The sequence below is a fragment of the Lycorma delicatula genome, chromosome 4 (assembly GCF_047948215.1).
Source record: "Lycorma delicatula isolate Av1 chromosome 4, ASM4794821v1, whole genome shotgun sequence".
NCBI classification, from domain to species: domain Eukaryota; kingdom Metazoa; phylum Arthropoda; class Insecta; order Hemiptera; family Fulgoridae; genus Lycorma; species Lycorma delicatula.
In genome coordinates this window covers 171787699-171813072 of record NC_134458.1, presented here as the reverse complement: position 1 = coordinate 171813072, position 25374 = coordinate 171787699, and the positions used below count along the sequence as shown (strand labels likewise).

The 25374-nt window shown below is 27.3% G+C and overlaps 1 protein-coding gene across 1 annotated transcript in view; it reads left to right on the top strand.

Moving 5' to 3' along the window:
• LOC142324077 (uncharacterized) overlaps window positions 1–24944 on the top strand; it is a 130025-nt gene extending 105081 nt beyond the window's left edge. The window contains exons 17-24 of the mRNA XM_075364704.1: window positions 9213–9316; window positions 10869–11024; window positions 12049–12261; window positions 14349–14523; window positions 14757–14965; window positions 16531–16621; window positions 18857–19253; window positions 21111–24944. Coding sequence (XP_075220819.1) covers window positions 9213–9316; window positions 10869–11024; window positions 12049–12261; window positions 14349–14523; window positions 14757–14965; window positions 16531–16621; window positions 18857–19020 — 1112 coding nt within the window. The 3' untranslated portion in view covers window positions 19021–19253; window positions 21111–24944. The remainder of the gene's footprint in view (window positions 1–9212; window positions 9317–10868; window positions 11025–12048; window positions 12262–14348; window positions 14524–14756; window positions 14966–16530; window positions 16622–18856; window positions 19254–21110) is intronic.
• The last annotated feature ends 430 nt before the right edge of the window (window positions 24945–25374 follow it).

Genomic DNA, 25374 nt, shown 5'->3' with positions numbered 1-25374 from the left:
GCACACCACACGGTCACTTTCTGGCTGTGCAACGGATGCTGTTGTAGCTATGTAGGATTTTCTTATGCCCAGTATCTGAAATTTTGCTTGTTAACAAATCCACTGAGGTGGAAATTCGCTTCGTCTGACATCCACAGTTTGTGAACAAACTCTTCGTTATCATTTATCTTCTGAAGCATTACATTACAGAAATGTGCTCGCACGACTGCATCGTTCGGTTCCTAGACGATCTGCAACTTGTATGGATGGTATTGCAAGTCCTTCACTAACATTCTTCGAACACTTGAGCTATGCAATTGTAAAGATGCTGAGAGACGACGGATTGACCGATGTGGACTTCGTGTGACAGCATCTTGTAAAGCTTGAACATTCTGTGGTGTATGGACGGTTCGCTCATGGTCTGGAGGTTTCTTTTTCATTGCCGAACCAGTTTCCTCAAAATTAGATATCCATGTTTTAATTGTATGTACTGATGGAACATGGTCGTGCCGTCCCAGAATAAAATGACAGCAAAATTCTCTACGCGCTCCCTCCACACCGTCATTGTTTTTGTAAAATGCTTTAATAGCAAATGCACGTTGCGCACCACTCCAAGCATCCATGACAACTAAATGGCAGGCTAGGTTAGAGAGGTTGGCGCCACTTATCAAGTGGTACCAATCGCCCACGGCTACCAACACAACTTTCAAAATTTCCCATTTCTTTGAATCATCCTGTATTATAGATATTTAAATATGAAAATGCATTGTCCCACAACATGAAGTTAATAAATTGTAAATTTTTAACAGGAAAAAATTACATACATAAATTACATACTTTATTCTGAAGCTCTGCTTTATAATAAATTTACAAAAATTCAAACTGAACAGCAATGTGAAATTGTGGAAGATAGAGAAAATGAAGCTGAAGCAGACCAATCAAACAGTTGTCCCTTAAAAAAAAACATTTATATTTTTTGATAACGACTGTTTTATCATTTATAACTTTTTTAAAAACATTATTGAAAAATTTTATTTAAAAAAGGAAAGATGTTTATGAGATATAAAATTCCTTTTCTAGAAATAGAGGTTTGTTACACAATCGAGTAAGAAAACTGTTCTCTTAGCTATCAAGTTCTTCATAATAAAAAAAAAGATAGGCCTTCCCGTAATAATAAATTAAGGGAATTCATTAACCTTCTTATGATAATTTCTTCAAATCTGAAGTCAGCATCATTGTCCTTGTTAGAATTGTCAGTATCCAAATAACCTATAATCCCAAAATATATAAAATTTGTCAAGTTTTAACAAAATATTTTCTGTTTTATTAGTAACGACTTTTACATTTATTGTTGTAATGGACTTAAAATTACATATATTGAAAACTTATGTTCTGAAGACTTTTAATTCTTATAAGACTGCTTACAAATTTTTGTATAAATGCGTATCTAAATTGACATTTCCAATTTGTAGTTATGTAAGGTAAGGTTTTTATTAAAGAAAATTTTCTGGTAAAATTTCATTTTAAGAATTATTTGTTTGTTCCCTTTATTATCAATTCTGTTAGCAGTTTATTGTTAATGTTTATAAAATAAGAATCATATATGGTAGAAACAATATAATAAAATTTATGCAAATCCAATGTTAAAAATAGTGTAGTATACTTGTAGTACTGCTATTGTAAATTCTATTAATTGAAAATTATATTAAAATAGAGTTTTTAATTCATTCATTTATTCATTGTGTTCTACCAATGGGGCAGCTCTTGCCATGGCTGCTCTCCACTTTTTTCTGTCATGTGCAAGTGTTTTTGTTTCTGTTATTTTCCTCTTTCCATAACCCCATCAATCAACTGAAATCTTCTTTCCCTAGTATGGTATTTAACATATTCCTTTCCTCTTCTACTCTTCTCAACACCTCCTCATTTGTCACTCTATCTTGCCAACAAACGTTTACCATTTTATGCTATACCCACATCTCAAACGCCTCAATTTATCATTTGCCTTAGTCCATGTTTCTGGATCATAAAGCATAATACTCAAATAAAACATCTTGTCATTCTCTTCATCAAATCTAAATTTAATTTCCCACATAGCAAACTCCTTTTCCTATTAAATGCCTCCTACCTAAATACCATCTATCCTCATCATATATTTTATTGGACAGATCCAACAATAGAATTTTTCCATTCTCTCAAAGAGTTTTAAACTACTCAATTGGCAATTCATCACATCCTCCAGCTTTTCCATTAGCCAATGCTTTCATGCCCATATGTACTTCACATTTTAATATATTATAACCCTTGTGATCTTCATGAACTTTGTTCTCTTTTTCTATTCCTAGATTTACTTCCCTTAGCCTATCATTCAGTGCGTATTAATCCACGATGTACTCTTCCCATATCATTTTCACTTGATTCCTCTCAGTTATTATGTCCTTGTTCTTTGACTCGATCTGATACACTGTAGAACTTTTTCCATTTTTCTTGAATACCATTTCTGCAGCTTCTTTGTACATTAGATCGTACCTTCCTTCTTTTTCTTGTTTTTCTATTGCAGCACACTTTTCCTGTAACCACTTTTCTTTTGGTATCTCATTTTTTCTTCTTAATTCATTATTAAGCTTTCTATATTTCCTTTTAATTTCCTCTGTTTGAACATTTTTCCATTTTCTACTTTCCTTCATTTTTTTCTATCATTTCTTCACTACCCACTCTTACCATATTGTTCCTCTGTTCTTAATTCCTGTCGTTTCCTCAGCTACTTGTTTTATTGGTTAAAAGCAGTGATTATTGACACCAGTGATCATTCACATTATTTGGCTCCCCTCCTGTAGTTGTTTTTTCCAGTACACTATTTTACATCTCTTTGACAATCTCTTTGTTTCTTAGTTTTTCCAAATCATAGGTATTTTGTTTCTGACCAGCCTTATTTTCGTGAGCTTCAAGTTGATTTCTGCTACACCTAAGTTGTGATTGGAGTTTTTAATGATAATAAAAGTTATAAATTATTATAATAAAATATATTTATGTATTAAAAAAAAATTATATTATTATAAAATTTAAGTATTAGTTCATTTTGAATAGAACTCTTGTTTTAATATGGAAACTTGTCATCTTAATTTTGAATGGTAATCCAGCAGTAACAGTTTATGTTAGAAAGTTAAGAGCCATTTGTATATCATATTTTTTGGTTTAAAATAGCACTTGAAACAGAATAAAGACTAAGAAATGTATCTTAGTTTTTAGCTTAGAATTACTGACATTTTAAGTTTATTGAATTTTTTTTAAGTGTAGTTTGGGAATAATGGTAAAATGTTTTAAAAGGGCTGAGAATGGCTTAAAAATAATAAATCCTTAAAATGGCTTCTAAGAATTTATGAGAAGATGATACATATATGGGTAAAGAATACATAAATTATCACAAATACATAAATACATAAATTGATACATAAATTGTCAGCCTGGCTGTTTAATACTTACCGTCTGGATATAATTCATACGCACTCAATTTTGAAGCCGTATAAAGAATAAAAAAAGTTACCTGATTTCAAAATAAGTCAAATGAAAATTTATATAGTTTTATTCTACGTATAATGATAATATTCTGCATTTATTCTTTGCTAATCTTTTAAAATATTTTTGTTTCTGCGAGTCTGGAAAATATATTACCAGTTAAAAGGATAATTAAAAAAAAACTTTCTTTTCTAATTTAAAATTACAAAACATTTCTCTATTAAAAAACAATAGTATAAATAAAGTGAAAATTGTGTTATAAACTTTAGTAATAATATTACTTTTATTATAAGTAATAAGTGGGTAAGCAAATAATAACTGACATTATAAGAGCTGAAAGTATAATTAAAAATCCTGGAACAATAGTTTTCTAGAACATTGCAGCAGCTGATGTGACTATTGGCAGGTGGTTAGCTGGTACAACAAATGGTTGATGCATTAGCAAACGGATAAATTTTATCTATATTGCTTGAATCAAGCTCATTAAGTAATAAATTAATGAAGGGATGTTTATGTAATGTCAGGTAGTGGAAAAAGTAATGATTAAAAATATTGTACAGCTGATATTAGAATATAACTGGGCAATGTCACATATTAGATATGGAATTGTTTTCTGGGGGTTTCACAAAGTTTTAATTTACAAAGAGTTTTAAAAATTCAGAAAAACACCATTAAATAAGGAAAAACTCATATCCAAAATAGTGAGCAGGCTTTTTTATCGCAAGATTTAATGACAGTTTCAAGTTTATTCATATATGAATATGAAACTTACACATATAAATCTTTAACCTTGAATGAAGATTTCCATAATAATACATTTTTTAAGGTGTTATTATTCATTATCATTGAAGAACATAATTTAAAGCTGTTTCAAAGGATCCTGTATGTAGGAGTAAAATTAATACAGAACACTTCTAAACAGTGAAAAGATTGTAAAGATGAGAAATATTTTAAAAAAATCATTAAAGACACTTTTAATTGATAATATAATTTATTCCTACCTGATAAAATTAGATTTACTATAATAGATTTGACTGTATTTAGTACAATGCCAATCTTCTGTATCATATTTGGTGGTGGTGGTGGTAGTTATGTTAACCAGGTCTATTCTAATCTATAATAATCTATTCTAATAGTTCTGTTGCATGTTGCTATAAAAATCTTTGATTTTTGCTATGCTGAACCCTTTAGAATTTGTTTAAAATTCAAAGTATGACTGTGAATGAAAATATAATTTTATATCACGGCCACTTCTAAATTAAATTACTGTGAATACTATTATGTCATAAAAGCAAAACACATTGACTTCTGCCCATGATTGATTGTTGTAGTGTGATGTATCAGTATTTAATATCAAAATAAGTATAGTGTTTAATAGCCATATTCAATATAACCATATCTGTCATTTACAATGCTCAATTTACATTTTATAATTAGTGTTTTGAATTCATATTTCTCTTGCCTTCTTATTTCTATTTCATATTTTTCTTGCCTTTTTATTATTTATTTATATTGATGACTACATTAAAGTTATAGTTAAAAGTGTTAGTACATTATAAATTAATAAATAAATATTGTTGGCACTAATTTTTGTTTTGTCATACCAGCAGCTAATCATTATATATTGATAGTAGTTTATAGTACAAAATAAATTTAACCTAAGATGTAGCAGCACATAACATCTTAGGTATAGGGTGCAACAAATTGTTTTCCTTTAAGTATTGATTAGCTCCTCAAGGTAAGGCAGATCCTGACCCAGTAGGAGAAGACACCCTCCATGTGGCAGTTTTGGTCGCCATGCCACCCCCTCTGTACCTTGCCCTTATGGGCTCTACTGGAGGTCATCTTCAGAACCCCGGCAAAAGGCATCTCTCAGCCTTGTTCTTGCCTCAGTCAGGTTGCCACCGATACGAATACTATATGTAATGTTCTCATCATTGTACTACTGGGAAATGAACTCATTAAAATAAAAACACATCTATGTTGAGTCTTTATCAAGACTGAGTGCCATGAAGGAACTGAAATTAAAAATGCAACTACCTACTCAATATGAGAGAATTTGAGTTCAACATGCAACCATAACATAACAAAACAAAAAATAAAAAAACTTATAAAATAAAACTAAATAAACAAAACACTACAAAAACATCAAACCTCATAATACCAGAATATCAAAACCATGACAGAGGAAATACCAGGCGGAACCCTAAATTCCGCCTGCAATTCGTTCTTTTGCCCGGTACCAGATGAAATTTTCAACAATTACCCATTCAGCTCAGTTTTCCAATTCTCATTGAGATCTAATGTTGAGTTGACAAATAGTCTCCATGCGCAAAAGTTCATATTTCGCTTATTTGTAAATTACATGGTATGCGTCATCTAGTTGTCCACAATCTGGACACACACCTGAATCCACCAGGCCAAATCACCAGAGTCTCTCTCAGAAGGTGCCTTGACCAGAAATAAATTGCACCACGTACTTGTTAGGATGGACCCCAAGGGGTGCCCCACAAATCAACAACGTCTAGGAAGAGAAGCAAAACCATCACCCACGTTAGACGAATTGTGTGGCTTGTTACAGTATCCATATGTGTTACTTAGATTTCCATTATAGGACGCTCTAGTTTGAAACTTAACCTAATAATGTCAGAAAATATAAAAAGAAGAAAAATGTAAAGTTCTTGAATGATTGTAAACTGGATCTATTACAATTATTGAAAGTTTTATAATGCTTGAAAATGTCTCTGGGAATGCCATCCCGTATTACTTATTGTTACATTTATTACATATTTATTATGAATTTGTTAGCTAATGAATATAACAATTGATTCTATTTAGAAGTCAGTAAAGATGATAACTGAACTTTTGAAATGTGCAAAGTATATTAAATTATAAACTAAAGGTTTAAAGCTTTATATTATACATTTTATAATGACGACTATTCTATTGGTCATCAGTTACATAAACATAAATATTGATAACAAAACTACAATAATACACTGTATGTATATTCCTTTTTTAACAATTTAAATAATTTGATTGAATCTTGGATGTAAAAAGTATAGTAGAAAGAATTTAGGAAATAGTACAGACTTTAGATAAACTGAGGTAGAGTGTGATCTTCTAAATTTATGTTTTTAATTTACTTTTTATTTATTTATATTTTAGGATTTTTTTTTCTTCCCTGTTATGTGTGTTTTTCCTTTGCTGCTTTGAGTTATCTATCATATTTCTTAGAAACCAATTCATTATTTGGACAAAAATGTGAACAAAAACATTATTTGAATAAAATTATTTTTTACATACTGAAAAGATAACACTGATAGACAAAAAAATTTTTTTTTGTTTTTTTTTTGTTTGTTTTTCTAAGTGTGATACCATTTCTTGAATTGCTTTTTGTGTAAAATACAGGTCTGCAAGTACAATTGTTTCTATCACCCTTAGTTTTAAATAAATTATGTTTAAAAAAAAATTAAGGGAAAATATAGTTAAAATCTGTGAAATTTATAATTTTGCACGGCCATATATGTGTTAGAATGGTTTCGCTGATGCTTTTCTTTTATAAATAGCCTCAGGCACATTCCGAATTAGTGTCCAACAGTAATCGGCTAGCATGTTAGTATTACATTTCCCTTTATAGTGGCTTTCCATCATCGAAATGTCTTAGTGGAATCGTTCACAATGTTTGCCACTTATGTCTCTGAGGTTGTCCGGGAAAAATCCAGATGTGAATGTAGGAAATGTATTTTCCAAGACATATTACATCCCATAGCTCTGTATGAAGTAAGAAATTGATTAACAATATTGTGGTAATTGTCGGATTTTTGTTTGCCGGGAAAACTTTTGCAAATTTGTGCAGCCCAAGCTGCACTTTCTACATAATTTAACATCAAGTTAAGTACATCAACTTTGACCAACTCTCTTATTTGAGGACCAACAAATAATCCTTCTTTAATTTTTCCTTCACTTACATTCAGAAATTTCTGCCTGATGTACAAAAATCCATCCTTCTTCATTGCTTTTACAAAATGTTTCATTAGTCTTAGCTTGAAATGGAGAGAGAGTAAAAATATTTTTTTGGGCTTGACTAAAAGCTCATGGATAATATTTTTCCCATTTGTAGTTAAGTTGTTTCATTTCTTGCATTCTTTGGTAACATAATGTTTATCCCTAGCTCAGCTGTGTCCCATTCGCAAAGAAAACACATGTACTTAGTATAGCTTAATTGCATGCCTAACAAAATAGCTGCTATAACTTTCAAATCACCACATATACACCAGCTCTGTTTTTTATAATATATTTTTTCAAAAAAGTCTTTCATCACATCGTATGTCTCTTTCAAATTAATACTGTAAGCGATTGGTATCGAAGGATATTTGTTACTGTTGTGTAGTAGAACCACTTTAAAACTATACTTGGATGAATCAATGAAAAGGCGCCAGTCCTCAGGTTTTTGAACTTGTCCTAAGTGCAACATAAGCTCATCAGTATTTGTGCAATAAACCAAATTATTTTCGTCAATATAGTAGAGAAAATTCTTTTTGTCGACTTCGAAACCCCAAAACTTTTGTATTTTTTTGAAGTAAATTCCAGCCTTGCAGTCTTGATCTGAACAGTTCATCTTGAATTTTTGATAAATTTAAATCCCTAACCAAGTCATTTAATTCACCTTGTGATATAAGATGTGGCTTATTGGAAGATAATTCAAAACCATAATCATTGTTGTCCTCTTCAGTATTGGCTGATTCTGGAATAATTTCACTTTGAGGTACAGGCCTGATTGCAGATTGCAGTGAAGGATATTTCACAGTATGTTTAGATTTTTTAGAAATTCCAGATACAGTTAAGCAAAAGTAACAATTGGTTACATGATCCTTTGGTTCATGCCAAACCATAGGTACATATGTCATAATATGTGACTATGATATGATTTATTTCTTTGTCTAGGATTGTTTATTTATAGCTTACAAATTATGTTAACAATGTTAAGCATTAAAAAATGAGCTAACAAAATACAATATAGGAGCTTAAAATGCTAACTGTACATTGAAAAATGAAAAAAATCCTTTAATTGAAATTTAAAAATTTTTCAGCATCAGCATCAAAAAACAGATTAAAATCATGTATTACATCTTAGGAAACAAAAATTATGTTTATCAGTGTAATTAAACTTTTAAATATAAATGGTAACATCTGTTACTAAATACCCTATTAACAATAAAGGTGAAAGATATATAACTAAAAAATAAAAACAACTTGAAATATAAGCTTCCATTTTTTACACTGTAACAGATCTGTTTTTTTTTTGTACAAGAGCAGTTTCCTTACTTGTCTTATCCCCTGATTTTCTTTTTTTTATGTCATCCACTGTGTGTGTAATTTTAACACCCTGAATTAGACAATTTTTTCACTTGTAATTTGTTGTTTAATTTTTAAGTCACCTCTTTTCATCTCTTAGATTATTGTCACAAAGATTTACAAAACAATCTAAAAAAAAGGTAATAAAAGCTTTCTCATTCAATTTATATAGAAAACATTTAATAGAAATTGGATATTCTTGAACAGATAACATCATTCAAACCTAGCACAAAGTTCATGAGTTTGCAATAAGTGCATTCCAAGTAACCATTTGGGGAAAAAAATTTTTAATTAAACTATGGTTACTTCTGACCATGATATTCATACGTTTCATGTGTTTCCGTTATTTGTTTTTTTTTCAGATTCTGAAATAGTAAGGCTTCCAGAAGATGCTGTACTTAGTGGGTTCACTCCGTTGATGTCTAATACTCAGGATTCTCATTTTACCAATAAAAATGGTGATATGGTAAAAGAACCTGTACTTTTTATTTGAATTTTCATTATGTTTTATTTATATGAGAGGTTATCCAGAAAGTAAGATCCAAAGGGCTATATAAAAAAAAAAACAGTCAAGAACATACTCGTGTAACAATTTTATTTCTCTTCAAAGTAGAAATTGTCTTTGTTTTTCTAAATAGTTCTCACCATTGTTGCGACACTTATCATTGTGTGGTACTAGAAGTTGTATCTCTTCATTTTAGGTTGTTGTTGCTGCAATGTAAGCCACTAAATCATCTGTAATCAAACATGGTACCCTGCTCCAGTTATCACAGTGCATGTTAATGTATCCTCATTCAGCAATTGCCCTTCAACAATCACACCAATCTTCATTCCATGGGAACATTGATTGCATTTTCTTCATAAGCATAAAAAATCACAATGACTTTAACCAGTTTAATCTTTGTTGTGTTAAGAAATTTAATCGCAGGTCAAATTTCACTTTCGTCAAGTTTCTTGAGTTTATTAAATATTATAAATGTACACTAACAAGCTTACAGACTAGACTACCGAATAAGAATGGTGTGTCAATCCCTTCCTAACATATTAGGCTTCTCTAAAGTTTGCATAAAATCGTAATTGTACCGCTGCAGTGGGAATATTTGTAAACGGAACTTACTTTCTAGATATACCTTGTGTTGCTTGACATAAGATTAAAATGTTTTTCTTGACTGAATTACATGTTTTATATGAGTAATTATTTTTATAAAATTTCTGTTAAAAATTATATCTTTTGTAAAAATTCAAACTTGTATTTCTCTTTATTATTTTTTCAATTCTTTTTATTATTTTTTCAATTGGCAGAAGGGTATTAGAAATACTTTTTGTCAATTAACAGTTAAGCATCATGTTTATCTGGCTTTGTTCCCCATTTCTTAAAGCTCCCCTATCTTCATTCAAATTTCTGCGACTACTTATGTTAATATATTTTCATTTTGTAATCTGACTTATTATTCTGCTGTTACTTATAACCCTCCACTATCATCATCTGCTTCCATCTACTCAAAATTTTTTATAAATATTCTTTCTTGTTTTTATTTCCTTTGATTTGCATCATCCTTTGCTTGTGGTTATCACTTTAAAAAAAAAAATTGTATTTTTTTCCTGACTTATTCCTGATGGCAAACTTTTCTTTATTTTTTTTTTTCTGTAAACTATTGATGCAGCTCTGCTTCATTGTATATTTCTTCATTTACTTTTGTTTATAACAATATTTTCATTTTATTCTCTTTTCCATCTCGACCTCTTTTTTCTGTTGTTTTACCATGCTTCATTGTACAACTTACTGCTTTATTGAACTAATTCTATTCCTCTTGTAAATTTTTTTCATTTTTCTCTAATGTCATATTTATTCTTATTTAACTTTTTATTCCTTCTTGTACTTCATAACAAGTCTAGGCTATGATTAAACTTTTACTGTAAACATGTGTTTTTGTAAAACACATGTTTACACATGGTTATCTTAATTCTAAAGTTTTCTTCTAAATATTAATTTTATTTTTTTTTTTTTTTTGTAACAGGATGCAGCCGAATTGTGCCTTAGAATAAAAAGAATTGTATTTTTTGGTAGTATATTCCTTTGTGGTATCGATCCACCAGTTTTGAAACTTCATAAAAATGAATCTGGTCTCAGTGAATACGTGTCTGTTGTTGAAATACCTAGTCCACCTGAACAAGTATGTAAATCCTTTTTGAATTTTGAATTCTGTTTTAAATTATTTATCTGATATGGTTATTCAGTATGTGTTATCCATGGAAAAAGTCAAAATAAATCTAACTTTAAATTAAATCATTTAGAATGCTGTGTACATGTTCATAGAATTCTTGCTGTTTATATGTGGTGAATCTTGTTTGCTTGCTTGCACTGGTTTTAGAACAGTGACAAAAGTTGTTGCTGTGTTGGATTAAGAAGCAATGTGTGTGTTGTTCTTGTTTTGGATAGATTTCTTTGACTTGGATTCTATATTGATAGTGAAAATGTCTTGTTGCTATAAGAGCAACAAGTTATTTACTAGAATGGATTAAGTAGAAACTGTACAATATTAATAGTGATTTGATATAATCAAAATGATCAAAGTTATCATTGTTTCAGGCATTATTATTATTATTATTATTATTATTATTATTATTATTATTATTATTATTATTATTATTATTATAATTACATAAGTTATTCCTTTCAAGTTACCTTTTTCCATAACAAGATAAGGATATTTATAGATTAGTTGTAAAATTAAGATTGCTCCCATTAATTTTGGAAGGAACATTATTTTTTAACATTAATGTTACATTAGTAAATTATTATCCACAAATAAAGCTAATTTATATTTATGTGGTAATATATATCATCATAACTCTAGAATGGACTATCCATATAAGATAATGTACACATTACAGAAAACTGACAGTAGTATCATTTGCTACAGTTATGAAAAGTGTAACTGAGGATTTATTTTTTAACAGAGTTGTGTATTATCACACTTCCTTTATAAGATTACTTTCATGACTGCTCCATGACTGTCTCAATCGTATATGGTAAAACAACAGCTTTCTCATGAGCGCCTCGTTTAACATATATGCATTTGGTATATAGAGCTTAAAGCAATTGTGTAAAATTTCATATGTACCCTTTTCATTGAAAATTTTTTATATTCAAAATCATTCAAAATATTGATGCTTAAAATGATCCTGCTTTTATAGAGTGATAGTGAGGTATGCGTAGACAGTGATATGAGTGATAAAGAGAGTGAAGATTCAGGTCATCAGACTGCTACTGTTGTGGATGAAGAGGTGGATACATCTGCTATAACATCTCAGGCACCCGATTTAGCCGATATACCAAGCTTATTACATCGTAAAGAACTGCTGGAACGATCACATAGGAAACAGGAGAAGCGACGAGAAAAAGTTCAGGTGAGGTGGCTAGTTGATATGATATAATGATTTATTTTAATCTTTAAAACTAAAATGCTGAGAAATATTTGCGTATACGACACAATTTAAATAATTTATCTGGTTAGAATATTCATTACAATTTTTAGGAGTAATCTATTTCATACAGTAAGATGACATTTGACATTTTTTATGTAAAGTTTGCTATCAACGCAGTTAAATAATTTTAGCTAGGTTTAATTTGGGGAGTTCATGAAATTTTCATTATTTACTCTTTTTACTTTTTGTGGGTTTTGGAGCTAAAAAGGTTGAGAATCACTGCTATAGAGCATACATACAGTTACTTATATTCGGGTTTTGAAGACTAGATCGTGGATACCGGTGTTCTTTAGTGGTTGGGTTTCAATTAACCACACAACTCAGGAGTGGTCAAAATTAGACTATACAAGACTGCATATCATTTACACTCATATATATCATCCTCATTCATCCTCTGAAGTAATACCTGAACGGTAATTCCCAGAGGCTAAACAGGAAAAAAAGAAAGACCATACATACAAAATAATAAAAAATATATTGCTAATTAACCAAGACAATCCAAAATTTATTAAAGGTATGATCACTAATATAAGAAATATATGTCAACAAAACTATTTTGAATTTAATAACAAATATTATACATAAAAAAATACCTTACATATGGGATTTCCATTATCACATATTATGTTTGAAATATATTTACAGGATTTTGAGAGTAAATTAGTACATTGTATTATCTCTTATACACATAAAGTATTAATATGGACATGGTATGTTGATGATAATCTCATTATATATAACCCGGTAATAAACAATGAACATTTAATAATATTAAACAAATTAAATTCTTATAATGAAAAATTTAAATTCACATTACAAATAGATAATAATAGAATGTTAAATTATTTAGATGTCAATATCAAAATAAACGAAGACAATTGAAACATCAGTGGGTAGAAAACCTACATCTAAATAATATAACATTAATAAAAAATCAAATCACCTTTGTCTCATAAAATTAACACTTACATAAATTATTAATAAAGCAAACAAATACGCACATAATAAAATAGAAAAGTTAAATGATGAAATAAACATCATAAAACATATAGTGGTTGAAAATGGATATGATACAACTAATAATTTTTATAAAAAAAAACTATCAAAACAAAATAACTACCTTACAATAAATATATAATTAAACACAAGATAGTGAAAAAGTATACATAAAGTATTTATTATACCCTAACAATATCATTGGAAACATTACTAAAATTTACAATAAAGAATTATTTAAACCAGCATACAAACCTAATAACTACATTTAAAAAAAATAATAATAAAAAAATAAACAACAGTCTGTATGGAATTTATATTAAATGTAATGATTTGTGATGCTATTTATATAAGAAAAACAAATCGATTCTTTAAAACTACATTTCTTGAACATTGTAGAAATTACAGAAATAATAAACTAGGTTTATCTAACAAGGCAGATCATTTAATAAACAATGAACACTATTTCTGATATTAACACAAATTTAGAAATATTAGAAATTAATAAGGATGACATAAAATTAAATGTATTAGAAAAATGTTACATATGTAATCAAAATTTCAGTTTTGATAAAACCATCAGACAGTATTTGAGGGAGATGTTCTTATAAAAACTACAACAGATAGCGCAGCATTCATGTAAATTAATCAGCAATTATTTTTGTATTTTTATTTTTATTGTGCAGTAACAAAATTAATTTCAGTCACGACTGAGGATATGGGATCCCACAAGTACTTTCATGAAAAATTAAAGTAAAATATGTTTTATCTCAATATTCTGTATTAGGTGGTTTGTTTAATAAAATTTAAATAATAAATGGTATTATATTATATAAAATATAAACTACCAAAACAACTATAAATAATTATAATTTAATTATAAATATCATTTAATATATAAATATATCATTTTAAATAAATTTAACAATCATAATAAGAATTTAGAATTTGATACATTTATATATATATATTTATGTTTCATATAGATATTTTTTTTTATTCAATGAATATAGGCTATATTGAGGGAGTGTGAGCATGAAGTGACAGTTGAGATGGAAGTGAGGCCGCATTACCTGATTCCAGATACAAATTGTTTTATTGATTATTTACCTCAATTGTCTGCCATAACTAAAGCGATGTCTTCTACAGGCCAAGAACATCTTTACACATTGATGGTTCCACTTGTTGGTGAGTTCAAGCATTTATGTTAATATTAACAATAAAAAAATTAACTATTATGCAGTTATAGCTTCTGTGTTATTGTTTATATTAATTTTAATGTTTATAACATTTAAGAACTATATTGTTTTATAGCAATATAGAAATTTATTAATATCTATTAATAGGAGGTTTTACTGCAATTGTTTTTTGTATTTTATTAATAATGGTATTAACTTCTTTCAACTTTTTTTCTTTTTTAGTGTTGAATGAATTAGAAGGTCTTAGCAAAGGTGCAAGAGGCAGTATAGTCATTCCTAGTAGACCTCAGCATACAGCTCTTTTAGCTGAAGCAGCTCGTAGTGCCCTTGCTTTCCTCCGTTCTGGTACACATCCTGCAATACGTTGTGTAACAACTCGCGGGAATGTTCTTACTTCTTCTACTTTTACTGCTGAAGAGGATACCAATGAAGTGAGCACTTAAAAATATATTTTGTATTATTTGTTCAGTTGTGTTAGCTATTTTTAAATTTTCATTTAATATCTATGTTATAGTAACTTGTATTAAATAATTTTTTTTTTAGAAAACACTTATTTATTATTCTCATTTTCATGGAACAAAGCAGACAGTTTGTAAAAATATTATACGTAATTGTAATTAAACTATTAGTCACTCTGAAATCCATATATGGAAAACATTCTCCTTTTTTTAAGTTGCTAAAATTAAGAGAGAAAAAAATGTTTACGAAACACAAAAAAAAGTTAATTTTACTGTTCCAACTATAGCTCTTATTGCTGCTGCAGGAGCATAGCTATTAAGGGAAACTATAGCGATCAACCTATATTTTGAGTAACTGGGTTTTTGCAAATGTTAATGTTTGAAGAGCTCTTTTCTGTTTGTATTTATAAATATGGGGAATTAATGGCATTAATTTGAGACAATATTAAAAAACGGGATAGTTTCTGCCACTTATAATTTTTTGTTTTGTTTTTTTGTTCAGAGATTATAGAAAATTGAGGCTTTAATAAATGTACTTAAGTTTTAAGTCTTTCAGAAAAGTGTTGGAAGATTATTTCTGAACAATTTTTACCTCACATCCCATAAAACCTGCAGACCAAAAAAGTTGAAATTTGGCATAAATATTTAGCTATATATATGCCAGCTTTGGCCTGATTTTAAGACTCCATTGGACAAGGGAGCATCATGGGATCCATATTTCTTTTTCCTAAACTATAATTTATTTTTTTTAGCCTTTTGAATGTTATTATACCAAATTGGGCAGTTTATTGAAGTAAATAATTATGCCAATAAATAAACTTTTAAGCCCCAAGAATATGGGGATTGAATAGGACCTGTAATTAAAATATCAATTTTTTTAAAGTTTAATTTTCAGGATTGAAAATCCAACTGTTTCTAATATTAATGTAGATGGCATGGGAGCATTAAAAAAGTGACCCCTCCCAACGGAATCTCAATTAAGAATTTAAAAAAAAATTTGAGTCCGTTATCTGTGGATAAGAAATTTATAAAAAAGTTTTTATTCATTACAAATTGAAAAATAATGTGGTGATTTAGTAATATTTTTGAACCTGATTTTACTTTCTCAAAAATCACTACAAAATCAAATATTTTATTCAGAATTGTATTTAATTATAAACTGCAAAGAATACATGGGAAAGTGTGCTACACCATAGATAAGAAAAAGGAACAACTCCAGCATTTTTGTGGAAGGACCAAAGTAAATCATGGTAAAACCTTGGTTAAGTATTTATGTGGTGTAGCCATGTGTTAGTAGTGAGTAATATGAATCCTGAAAAAACTGTGTTGACATTATTGTTGTGCATAGACGATGGGAACAGTAAACTATTAAGAATATTAATGAAGTTAATATTACAATATCAAGATGTCTTAACAATGCTTTTTAATTTTCATACCACTAATTTACATATGTTATGTACAAAGTTTTACTGGAGTTACATGGTAATTTTATTTTGTTACTAGTAATAACTATTGTTTTAATTTATTTTTTATTACAGGATATGAAAAACGATGACCGTATTCTGACGACTTGTTTGAATTTATCATGTAAAGGTGGAGCTGAAAATAAATCAAATGCAGTAAAAGAAGGTAATTATGATTTAATTACAGAATGATTTCTGTAGTGTGCTTTTAATTCATGTATTATAAAAGTTTAATTATCTGATGAATTTTGAATATGACTGATAAACTGATTAAATTTAGGATTCTTACCAGTGAGCGCTTAATTTTTTTTTTCATAACATATAATTAGGGGATTACTCTCAACCTTTTTTTAATACGGTATGGGATAAAAGTTTTGTTGAAGCAGAGCAGAATCTTGTCATTAAAGTTGTTTTTGATTAACTTTACGGTACCTTATCAATAGTGGTTATAAATTTTCTTTAATTTTATTGAGTTAACAGATCTGTTTAGAACATTTTTTAATTATTTTTCATCAAAAAATAAAATAAATAATGGTAATTGTAAAAATATAATAACTTTAGTTAGTAGGAAGTATTATGCTAATATCAAAAAAGTTCAGCAATAATCATAGTTAAGCTTTTTTAATTGTTAATAATGGCATAAATATTGTTATGTTTCTGAAAAAAAATCCGTCATAATATATATATATATTTTATATTAATAGATCAACCTCAAGTACAGAACAATTGAAGTAGGATGACTTACCTTATATCATTATACAAACAGAAGCCCTTTCACGAACTTGATTTGCATCATCAGCTGCATACATTCATATAAATATATCACAAAAAACATCACAAACTTGCTGCAATCCACGATAACATACTACTTATTGACTAATAATTTTATATTAAAGATATTTTAAAAACAATTTTATTAAAAATCTTTAAATTAAATTTAACTTATCACACTTTAACATCTTATACATAAATTTTTAAAACTTTTATTTAAATTAAACATTTTTTAAAATTTTAATCAAAAAAGAGAAAAAACATAAAATATAAAAAAATGTTTAAAATTATAAAATATAATTAAAACCAAGATAAAAATTAAATAATTAAAAATTAAAACTTTTAAAGTAAAAACAAAACATGTGCAAAACAACACAGCAAAATCATGTGCCAGCCATTTCACTGATTTACTCATTTCACGCTGGAACATGATTTTGCTTTGCTTAAGTTTTTGTTTTTACTTTAAAAGTTTTAATTATATTTTTACATTTTAATTTTAACTTAATTGATTTTTAATCTTTATAATTTTAAATAATTTTTTATATTTTTGTTTTTTATCTCTGTTTTGGTTATAATTTTTTTTTTAAATTTTAAATTGTATTTTATGTAGATTATAAATATTTTTAATAAAAAACTGCGAATGTGTTACGTTTTAAAAAGAAAATACTGTGCCAGTTTTTGTTGCTTTTTATTATTACAAGGTAAATCAAATATAGATGTGAGTTTTGTTCTTGAGCATCTACGTAGGTAGGACTGGGCCCGCGCTTCTAGTATGCTTAGGTGGGGTCATTAGGATTGAGGAGAGCCTGACCATTCCACACTCCCAACGAATTTGTCTGTAACGCTCATGATGTTGGAGCAACACAAAATAATAAAATTTCTTACTCGTGCAGGAGTTTGAGCAATAGAAATTTTCTGGAGATTGACTGCACAGTTCAGGGATCAAATATTGTCAAGGAGTTGTGTGTTTACCTAACATAAGAGTTCAAGGAAGGACAAGAACAAGTGGAAAATCAAGAACACGATTGTCGTCCTCAGACCAGCATTACAGACTAAAACATTTGCGCGGTTTGAGACATTCTTGAAGATGATTGATGGGTGAGAGTATCTGAAATTGCAGAGCAGGTTATAACGTACTGCAGCTATAACGGTCACAAAACTTGAAGAAATTCACTGGACTCAACTTGATCATCCTCCCTACAGCCCGGACTTATTGCTTTACGATTTTCATTTGATTGGGCTGCTTAAAGAAGCTCTAGAAGAGCAACGATTTGAAGATGACAATGCATGGAGGGATTCGTGCGCAATTGGCTCCTGACACAACCAGCTTCATTCTACAATGATGCGATAAAAAACTTTCCTTCTCGCTGTGAAAAATTTATTTCTAAAGCAGGAAACTATGTAGAAAAATAAATTATATTTGCCTTTCATTTTTCAATAAATAAATTAAAAAAAAAAAAAAATCCCGTTTATATTTGATTTACCCTCGTATTTTTTTTTTTAATTCTTGCTAGATCTGTTAGCCATATTAAAATTTTCTGTTATGAATTTGGTTGATTCAATTTTTATATTATTTAATATGATTAATAATAATCTGATTTGTGTAATTTTTGTTTTCATTTTGGTATAGGTGAAAGCAGTGGTCCTGGTCCACGACGTGTTAACTCAGAAGTAGTCTTGTTGACTGAGGATAGAAATTTAAAGGTTAAAGCTTTAGCAAGAGACATGCCAGTCAGTGATATGCCACATTTTATACAATGGGCCGGTTTAAGTTTTGATACTGAAATGGGTTGATGAATATGGTTATGTAAATGTGTGAAGTGTTGATAATTGCTATATCTATTACTGTTACTAATTATTATAATTAATTACTACTATTTTACTACTGTTATTGCTGTTGTGACGCTGCCACTATTGGTGTTTATGACACTGATAATCACGTGAAGATAATATAACGTGGTGTATACTCCGATTTACTTTTTACTTTATTACTATGTGCTGATGGTCATTTAACATTATTTTGCCAAGTAAGTAAATTTGTATTAATATTTATTATTATATTATCAGATAAGGGAGTCTATATATATGATCATAGAAAGCAATATATAATTTTTCTAGACAATTTCTAAAGATTTTTATTGTATGAATAATCTGCTTCTTATGAACTTGAATAGAAACTCAATTATTTAGTCTTGAAGGGACTGCAGTTGTTTGAACCAAGGAAGTGTGAATTATCCAAAAATTTAATTTTATGTTACAAATTTATTTATATGTTCAGTATTTACTTTATTTCACATAATATTTTATGAATAATTGTATTTAAAATATTTATATTTTACAATTTTTTTCCTAATAAACTATTCCAGGTAAAACATAATTTTTTTCTGATTTTAGTTAACAATCTGAGCTAATAATTTATTTTTGGAATATTTGGTTACTGTACAATTATATTCCATAAAAAAAATGGCTTTTAATGATTTAATTGAGTTTACAGCACAACAGAGTTAAAGTTATTTCATTTGACATTATATTTATTCATTTAACATTTTAGGGCATCCTGTTATACTATACTGGGCTACATACAGCTTGTCATGCTGTACCTAATGTGAGCTATACCTATTACTGTTCTTTATCACTAGTCAAGACAAAATTTTTAATTCACTAACATAGTTCAGAATGTTTCAGTGCTCCCCATTGTTCTTTAGAATCGGTGTTCACTAGTTGCTCTCATGCAATATTTTGAATATTGTAATATCACACCGATTAAAAAAAAACATATTATTTTATGAATAGTTATATTTTACAATTTCTTTTCTATTAAATCTCAGTTTCAAAACTTGAAAACAGCATTGAATGCCAAAAATGTTCTTTCCTTTTTTTAAAGTAACAGGTCAGATTGCAACCCACAAATTTATTTTTTGTACTAGCCTATAAGTAGATTGTTCAGAGGATGTAGGTAATATAATGGTAAATTAGATTCATTTTAAGTTATAGTGATCACTTAATTATCAAGTTGCAATGAAAATGATTTCATTTACTATAAATATATATTTCTAACTCCTTGTCTGATCTGATTAAATATCTGGAAAGATTGTACTTTTTTTTAATAATAATTTGCTTTAATGCACTGTAAATTTTCCAAAACTGGTGTTCAGTCAGCTGAAAGTATTTTCCGAGTGTCTCTTTTTTTAACTTTTCTGTAATTAATTGTTAAATTCAAATCGTTTTGTGTCCAAGATTTTCTTTCTGTTTTTTTTTTTTAATTATTTTCAGAATTAAGATGTTTTTTACTTTCCTCACTTCAAACTGAGTAATACTTCTAAGTTTTCAGCATTGTCTATATAACACAGTAGTCGTTTTAATAATAATGGTAATAATAATAAAAAATATTTAAATATCTTTACGGACTGTAAAAAGAGAATTTTTATAATGAAACCTGTTTCATTAAGGTGAACTATTTCATCTTACTGGATGAGTAGACTAGTTACCCATTTGGCTTGGCAAGGTCATTTCAATGGATAGTTGATCCTCACTTGTTTATTCCTTGCTCACCAAAACATTTTACATTCCACATTTCTTGTTTCAGTGGACTGTTCTTTATTATTTCAATTAATTTAGACTTCAATTATGATATTATTGCTTTATTCTTATTATTTATTATTGCTTTATAATTTCTATGATATTCTGTGCTTAATTAATATATATCCTATGATTTTTTTTTACAACACCTGGAAAGTTTTTTGGGATATGCTTTATTATAAGTAAAAGGTAAAGGTAAAAGTGCATGTGTGCATGCATGCACACACACACACACACACACACACATAATGTGTATGCATGTATAAAAACTTGTATTACTTAAATTTTGTGATTTTTTTTTCCAGATAAGTGGATTACACAACAAATGGTGCTTCTGTTTTCCCAGTGTTTATTAAATGAATGTTTATAGTAATTTGATATGTTTGTCATCTCTGACAATCTTCTTTTCTTGCCGTCATCCAGAATGAAATATTATTGTTATTATTACTATTCAGTAGAAAAAAAATAACAGAAGAAATTCAGGAATTTGTTATGTTTATTTGTATAAATTTTAATGATCAGTAAAGTTAATTTTATTTTTACAGTGTATTATAAAAAAGAGAAAAAAAGATTAGAATTGTGTATGTCCTCCATGAAAACTGCCATGTGTATGTATTGCACTAGCTAGATTTTTGTAATTAAATCTGAAATGATTTGTTTCCCTTATCTATTTTAGATTTTTGTAATTAAACTGAAATGATTTGTTTCCCCTATATATTTTAATTTTTTTTGTAGTGTTTTTATTTGTTTTATTCATGCTTTTTGAATATTCTTTAAATAAATGTTTTACTATTGATTGTATAGATGAGTATGATTATTGTCACTTTTTATCTGAGAATTGTTAAAAGAACAGTTAACGATAACATTGACTAATGACTAAAATTATTTATTTTAAAAATTCATAAATTTAGTAAATAATACAATAAAATCTGCCCAAAAAGGATTCTTTTAAGGGCCATAAATTTGTCAGTTAACCCAAGCAGAATTTTGCTACACAATTAAAAAAAGATAATAAATAAAAATTTATACAACTTGCTCAATAGAAATATATCCAATTTTTTCTTCTTCATATATAGTGGCAATTTTGAATCATGTAAATAAAAAAAAAGTAAAATGCGTTATTAAATCTAAAATTTAAATGTATATATTTTTTCCGTTGAACTTTAAAAAATAACTACAAGTGTACCCTGATTTTTATTGGAGATGTGATTTTCTAAGTAATTTTAATAATATTTAGTAAAATGTCAATTATGCACTCTTTGTTATCCAAATGTTGGTTCTAAATAAGTGCAATAATCACCTATTTTAAATAAAATTTTTGCTTTATTATTTTCCAAAAATTTGTATTTTGCCCTTGAAAAACATATCAATTGTACTTTAATTTAATTTGTAAAAGATTGGTTATAACAAATTACAAAAATCTGAAAATACAGTATTGGTTGGTAAAAATATTACCCATGTTAATTTAAGCCACATTATTATTAATTCAGCAACTGCTTTTTCATGCTAGAAAAGGCCTTTGATTTTTCTGTTGTCAAGTAATTTATCTTTCTATTTCTGCCTTCTAATCTGGCTAATATTTCTAATTTAGCTTTCTATTTTTGTATTTTTATGATTATTTTAATGGAAGGCAATCTTTTTTAAATTACATTGTTCTTCAAATGGGAATTATAAGGGACTGATTTTCACAAACAGGTTTTTAGTAAATTCATATTCCTCTGTCTTCAGTTTTTACTGTATTTGTAGAGGATAAAAATGTGCCTAAAAAGTACAAGTTGTAGTTTTTAATTATTTAGCAAATCATTTTGTTTTCCTTTGTGGTATATGCTAATTTTTTTATGTTAATTTTTTTTTTAAAGTAACAAAAACACCAATGCCTTTTAAATTTATGTTAAATGTGGATTATTTTTATGATATATATATATAATTTAAGATATTTGTGTAATAATATTTAAGTGTTAATGTCGTGTAGCATATTAAATATTTGGTAGCTGAAATGGATTATACAACACATATATGTACTAGATTTTTTTTATTGTACAGAATTATTTGATTATATATATATATAATTTTCTATTTGCTAAACATTATAGTTTATTATTAATATAAAACCTAAATAGATTTGATGTTTTTAGGTAAAATTTTGGGTACGTTTTTATTTAGTTGAATAATTTGTTATTCTTTATTATGGGATTTGATGTATAATTTAAATGTATTCTTATTATAATTTTTAAAAAAAGAAAAAAAAAATTAATTGTTTTCACTAAATGAATGAATTGTTTGATTTATTTGTATTGACAAATTCTGGAATGATTTTAAGTTTTAATCATATGCATTATCTGCTCACGGTAGTTTTTTTTAATATTTTTATTTGATATAATGTTCTCATTTGTTGGATTTTTAAAATATATTGAGTTTTTAAAGAATTCTTGCTTTTTAAAGTCTGATTCAGTGCAGCACTGCTCTGTTGTCATATGTTATGTATATTTAAGATACTTGGTCCTAGACTGATGATTGACTACACAAGAAAAGGAATGTGTTTGATCATTGGCTTAATTTTTTAATTTTACTGCCTCGTTTTGATTTTAGTTATTATTTGTAAAAGAAGTTATGACATTTTTTGATGATATAGTACAATTATTTACATTTTATTACTGCTTATATTATAATGTGTATAAATATATAATATATGTGTATAGTAACCAATTATTATTGTTATATTATAGTGTATGAATGGAAAAAGGCATTAATTGTAACTTGTGTCTTTTAATTGCAGCAAAACAATTTAGATTTAAATAAATAATTCATCAAAAAAAAAAAGAAAAAAAAAAGTAGTATGGTATAATTTTTATTAGTATAATCAAAAACAAAGAAAGGTGAAAAAAAAAATAGTAAATAATTATTTTTTAGAGTTGATTTAATTTATTGATCTCTTAATTAATTTTATTAAATTAGCATTTTACATTTTTATTTACTACTCATTAATTTATATAAATTTTAAGGGTGGTATATGATCACTCATTTGTGTTCATTTAAGTTTTAATAAAAGTTAAAATTAATTTTTATTAGAGTACTTTTAATTTTTCTTTTCTTTTTAATTTAATTATTTGGTTATAATTTCTTGAACATTTTGCACTTGTTTTAGTATTTCAGTTTGAAAATTATTGGTTATGTTTACTTTTTTTTACTTTAATCTGTAGATAGAAAAGTATATTTTTTATTATGCATGGGTATTTTATAGTTTTTAAGTATAATATATAATCTTTTTTCATCTAAATATTTGTATATATTGAATGTTAATAATAACAATACATACATATATATTTGCTGTGTATTGGATATGAAGTAACTTATTTGGTTTTATTATTTTAACGTAATAAAATTTATTTAATTATATTGCATGGATTTGATATACAAATAAATTTTAATTATAATTGTAGATTGAAAAGTAATTTAATTAAAAAAAACAACAAAAAAAAGTTTCAAGTCACCATTTTAATTATGCACGTATAATGAAATTGTTTTAAAACAGAAATAAATTATGGGAAATAATCATTTTTCATTGTTAATCTTTTTAATTATAGTTCTCATTAAATGTTTTGATAAATAATACGAACTCTTTAAATTAACTCTTGTTGTCTACTTAATTTTCAAATGAAAAATAGGTTTCTAATGATAGTTTTGTAGAAATAAAGGATTTTTTAAATGTATTACATCTCTTGTTAAACTTTGAGTTAATTTAATTATTCAAATGTATTTTTAATTGATATCATTAAACTTCAAATTACATACCAGTACTTATTGCCTTAACAGTTAGGTAATAAATTCTTATCTGATTATTATTGATTAATCAAGATTGTACTGTATTGTAACAAAAGTTTTAATTATTAAAAAATATAATTGAAAGAACTAGTAAAATTTATTAAAAAAGTTTACAATTATTCATATTAATCAGTTGATTTTTTTCAAATTAAGTTAATTTTGTGTTTATTACTTATTAAGTTAATACTTTAAAATAGTAAAAGTAGTTTAGTTTGAGTTTAGTTCTTTTTTTAGAATATCAGATGATGCTAAATTAGTGCCTGAATATTTTATATTTATTTTATATATAATTTAATAAAATTTTATTTGTTATTTTATTTATTTTTATTTATTCATTTACTTTTATAATTTTTTGTACATACTCTTACATATATTACTGAAGTCATTATTTATTGATCCCTTGCCCGACTTTACATATTTTCTCCATTAATAAACAGTTTTATTATAAATTTTAATGTTATACTTTGCTGTGAGCCCCCTCCACCCTGTAATATGGATTAAAAAAAAAAAATTTTCAGCTTTTGTAATAGAATCTTATAAATAATTGTTGTTGTTTAAAACTTTCTCTGTAATTTCATTTGATGTTTTATATATTGTATCCATTCAGCCTGGCAGAAGTTTTCAGTGGAGTAGAGGTTTTTGGTTTTTGTGGAAAAAGTTATAATAATTCCATATAATTCTTTATCAATTTGTTTTCTATCTGTGAAATCTGATTATTATTAACTTTTATAATGGTGTTATGTTACA